Source organism: Limulus polyphemus, unplaced genomic scaffold, assembly GCF_000517525.1.
Source record: "Limulus polyphemus unplaced genomic scaffold, Limulus_polyphemus-2.1.2 Scaffold1948, whole genome shotgun sequence".
Classification (NCBI taxonomy): Eukaryota; Metazoa; Arthropoda; class Merostomata; order Xiphosura; family Limulidae; genus Limulus; species Limulus polyphemus.
In genome coordinates, this window is record NW_013667558.1 from 125,209 (window position 1) to 130,341 (window position 5,133).

Below are 5,133 nucleotides of genomic sequence, written 5' to 3' on the forward strand. Positions count from 1 at the left end.
TACGGTAGTTATCTAACATCTTCTCCAAGGTTAAAAAGTGCGTCTTATACACCGAAAAATACGGTAGTTATCTAACATCTTCTCCAAGGTTAAAAAGTGCGTCTTATACACCGAAAAAATACGGTAGTTATCTAACATCTTCTCCAATTGAGTAGTCGGATCTTTATTCAAAATGAGTGAAAATCTTGTGCACCTTCTTTTCATGATCTCATTTATTAACTATTACAGACTGGGTTCGCTTTGCCTCGTTGTTACTCTTATTGTTCGCTGACTTGATTTAAACTCCGATTTCTCTCTCACTTAAATTCCAAAGTTTAACTTAAAACTATAAGCACGTAATTTACACAATCCAAAACTACTGATGTGAGTTTTAACACTATCAAATGTAATATTCAAAGTTACATAAACTTTATCATTATTTAGATACCTCGGTAATATTTCAAATAATAGCAGAAAAAAAAAGAAATTTAAATTTCATGGGCGATAAGGCAAATTTCAAAATCTTTGATCAGTACATGTTTTTCAAAATTATTTAACGTATAATTCGAGAGAGATATGTACTACCTGATCAAGGTTATTATTGATAGATATATGTAATACCTTATGAAGGTTATTATTGATAAATTATATAGTATCATATGAGGGCAATTATTGAGGACATTTCTATATTGTTCTCTCCTCAGTGAAGCTAGTTACTTAAGATAGATTAACTGTACAAAATAAATTATGTATTATCACACGAGGGCTATTATTGAAGGTATTTCCCCCAAATGTACTTTGCTTAATAAAGCTAGTTTCTTAGGATTAATAAACCGTAACTAATAAATTATTGTTACTTTCTGACTATAACCTTGCATAAAGTATATTAAGCTTATGCTTTAATTTAAGAGTTTATTTACATGCAGCGAATTTTTTTTCAGATTTTATTTTAACCCATTTTCACTTGAATTTCATTTTTGCTGACAGAAACTTATTTTGGGCTTCTCTGTACTTTCTTAAATATTTGAATCTGCAATTAGCTGTTTTAAAACGTAAAACAGTAAAATAAACTGAAATACTCCTACTTAAAACTTCCTCGCATAATTTGTCGTTTTTGTTCTTTCATACTTGATAAATGTTTCCACATCTCTCTTGAATAAAATTGGTTTAAATTTTGTGTTTGAGAAATCTAAACAAATTATCAAATTAATGACGATCCAAATGGCATAAAATATCATTAGATTAAAAATTTACGCAATTAATTCTTGTTATCATTTATAACATAATTTATTAATCAAAGAAAATGATCAAGACATGGTTTTACTATACGCTGTTATTGTTTTGAGGGTAAGCGGTGCATAACCTTTAGTTTAAACATGGTTTTAGTATACGCTGTTATTGTCGTGAGGCTAGTGGGGCAGAACCTTTAATTTAAATATGGTTTTATTATGCGATAAAGGATGGCGATTTAGAACCATTAGTTGAATTTCACTTTGAGGTGACCCCTGTTCTCAAAAGGGTCAAGGTTCGCACACAATTTTAAGGAACACTCTTCATTTTCTCAGCTGTGTGTGTTATCGGAGTGACCTTCATTCCAATTTTTCCCTTCAAGGCCGGACATAGCCTTTGTGGAAGCAGGTGCTGATGGCTGACTGTATTCTCTCAGGTCAATAGTTCAAAATTTGGGACGGCTGTACGTAACCGTTATAAGTTTCTGACATGGCTGATTAGTTCTTGTTTAAGTTGAAAATATTATAACTGGCCCAAGTTGTTTAATACGTGATTTTTTTAAGGTTTTGATTTAAAATACTTGCTTTTTTGAGACATTAAACCAGTTTCACTTTATGCGCCGTGTTGCTTTTTTTTGTGTTGTTGTAACATTTACTTTTTAAACAAATTTTCATTATATTGTAATATATATATATTTTATTTCGCCCAAAATCACGAAATAGTTACCTGCAAACAGCAGCTTCTAATTTTGGGAGGAAGTAACTAGACAATAGAACCCACCGCCAACCCTTAGACTACTATTGTCTGATCGAATAGCGTGAAATTAACTATAAATATTATAGAGTATCCACGATCTCAAATTAACAAGAGCGTTTTTGCGGCTAAGGGTCACGAACCCTGAATCCTCGAATTCACGATGTGGGCAAGCTGACTAACCACATTTTCAAATTATAGATGGATATGCTTACATATCTCCTGTGTACCTTGGTGCAAAATGTAAAAAAAAATACACGTAATAAACTAGTATTTCTCAGTCTCTGAACATGTGCTCAAAATAGTAATCCAATCTGTGCATTAAAACTTATATTGGTGCATCAAGTTTGTACATGAATTATTTAACATTCATACTATTCATAATAAGTACTTGAGAAAAGTGGATTTTGTTTTTTTCAGAATTTACGCTATATGCTAATTTCTTTAGAATCTTAAGGCATTTCTTCTTAATTTACTTTAATTTAATGTTTCTCATTACTTTTCCCGCTCCGAACACAAAGATAATTCACAATGTCTCCATTAAATTAATTTCCCTGGAGTGTTTTATTGTGGATATTGAATTTTCTGATATGATTTATATATGTTGTGTAAATGTTAAAGACAACTTCCTGAGGCTTAACTGAAACTTTTAGTTTTGCATTACAAAGACCCCTGGTGGTTTCGCTCTGTGACGATGTTGTTTCAACTCTTTTTTTTTTTAGGTCAACCACTTTTCAATATTTTATAATTTCTATTCATTAACACTTCGCAAACACACATTTTATTATATTCGATTTTTCATTATTTGTTAAACTATAGGTGGCGTATCGTCTTCCCTTGTGGGTCGAATCAAATGAGCGAGATAGCATCAACATATATAATTTGAGTTGTTTTTGTTTTTTTCATTCTGACTGGCACGGAATAAGTTAGAGAAAGAACCTTTATGGATGTTTATAAACACACACGTATGTTTTTCTTTTATAACAAATACGTACAAGACTATTCATCGTATGCCTATTCTTTTCTCTGCCTATAACATCATAATATTATTCTACCTACATTGATTTAATTTCCCCTGATAGTATTTATACAAGTAAACTTTTTATCTTACGAAACTTCAATCTCTCGTCATCGTTGGATAATACTTTCTTTTGGATAACAACGATAATGTATTTTAATGAACGATAATTAAATATTAATAGCAGCCTTTCACCACCATCTGGATACCGCTAGAACCATTAAACGTCGCCCGTTGTTTCTAGACAATTAAAACCTAACAATCAACTTACTATAAAATATATTCCGTTTTTTTGACCCAACGGAAACAAGAAGAGATAATAAAACTAAACAGAAGCACGTGTAGAAACACGATTGACACGAGAGATTAAATCCCTCACATGACCTACAGACTGTAGCTGTTGTTTTAGCGCAAAGCTACAGAATATTTTATTTGTTCTCTCTGTCCACCGAGGGGAAACGAACTCTGGATTTTTACGTTGTAAGCCCGCAATCTTCCACTGACCCACCGTGGGACAGAACCTAAAAAAAATAAATTGACCATTCTCCAGAGAGAGACTGTAAATTCAAAGTATAAATAAGGTATATCACGAAACCCTAATTGAGAAATGAATAAGAAGGGACTGATCCTCTAGAATAAAATATTCCAAACAGAAGCTTTTTAAAGCAAGACGATACAGGACCTGGTTAAAAAATATAAAAAATCCTAAGATCTCAACTGGTACATTCCAGTCCTCGATAATAACTATTAAAACGCATTAATAATGGGGTATATTTAAATCTTCGTCTGTGTGTGGTTCAGAAACTCGAACACCACGTTAGACATTGACACTCTAAAAGATCATCGTCAGAACAACATATCATCGAAGGAACTCACTTAATATAAAAAAAATACATCAAATTAAAGGGCCATGAGCTAAATTCGCGAAGAAAAAGGAAATTAAACAACCATTCATATTCCAGATGGAAAAATGTCTAATTTATCCAAGTTGGAAAAACCTATTTACCAGTGCTGAAGAAACAACAGCATTAGAAGTCGTAGTATACAGCTCAGACCATCAGACTCCTAAATAGAAGAACCTGGATCGAATCTTATTCAAAATTCGATGGAAAGAGAAGACGATGAAAACAAAATAATGCCTTTTTTTTATTTAAACATTTCATAATTTCTAGAAAGTTCTTTTTTTTTTCTTTTATGATTCCCTTCGTTATTTTTCTTTTCAACATTTGCGCGAAATATGATTATAGTAAATATCAAGGCTGCTAGGATTAAACGTGTCGGGCTGCGGAATAGAAAGTCTAATACTCACACCGTGATGCCGCTCACGCTCTTGTGACAGCAAATACTATTGTTTATTTGCGTTCCTTTTGACCAGTAGTTGAAATTTACGATCGGCTATACCTGAATACTAAGAGTGACGCAGAGACTGAAAATACCAACATTAAAGATCAATCATCATATTTGGATAATAAAACACTAGAACTTCCTGTAAAGAGAACAACACTTTCATTCTGAGTGACAAACATTTCATGAAATCATGGGAAGGGGTTTGACGTATCAGCCTTAACAAGGAACATACTCATTGAAAACTGGAAGAAAAAAACACACGCCACCAAAACTAAGCCGAAATTGACATTCGTTGTTGCTCAACAAAATATTACTTGTTTATATATCTATATATGTTCATTCAGATAATTTGTATAGACTTTTGTCTTCTTCTCCATAGTACCTCCAACAATTCTAGAAAATGGAACAAGTTCGGATGTGATGGTCAACGAAAGGTCATCCGTCAGTCTGCACTGCACAACCACTGGTTATCCCAAACCTAAAATATTTTGGCGGCGGGAAGACGGAAAGGACATCAACCTCGGATCGTTTGGTACAAAATCTTACTCAGGTCAGCGAATAACGATCTTGATTGAATAAATTAAGAAAAGTATTTCAGTTGGAAATATGATAAATATTTCTCCATAAATAATCAATCAATCAATGGAGCTCGTTGTAAAATTATCATTAGAGATTGTTTACAAAATATATCGTGACATACTTGATATCATGACTATTGCCAGGCCCGGCATGACCAGGTGGTTAGGGAGCTTCGACTCGCAATCTGCGGGTCGCGGGTTCGAATCCCAGTCCCACCAAACATGCTC

The 5,133-nt window shown here is 33.0% G+C and overlaps 1 protein-coding gene across 1 annotated transcript in view; it reads left to right on the forward strand.

Moving 5' to 3' along the window:
- Positions 1 to 5,133, forward strand: part of LOC106465447 (lachesin-like) — a gene marked incomplete at its 5' end in the record, with an annotated part of 27,669 nt that overhangs the window by 4,156 nt on the left and 18,380 nt on the right. Inside the window, one exon of the mRNA XM_022393351.1 lies at positions 4,707 to 4,877. Coding sequence (XP_022249059.1) covers positions 4,707 to 4,877 — 171 coding nt within the window. The remainder of the gene's footprint in view (positions 1 to 4,706; positions 4,878 to 5,133) is intronic.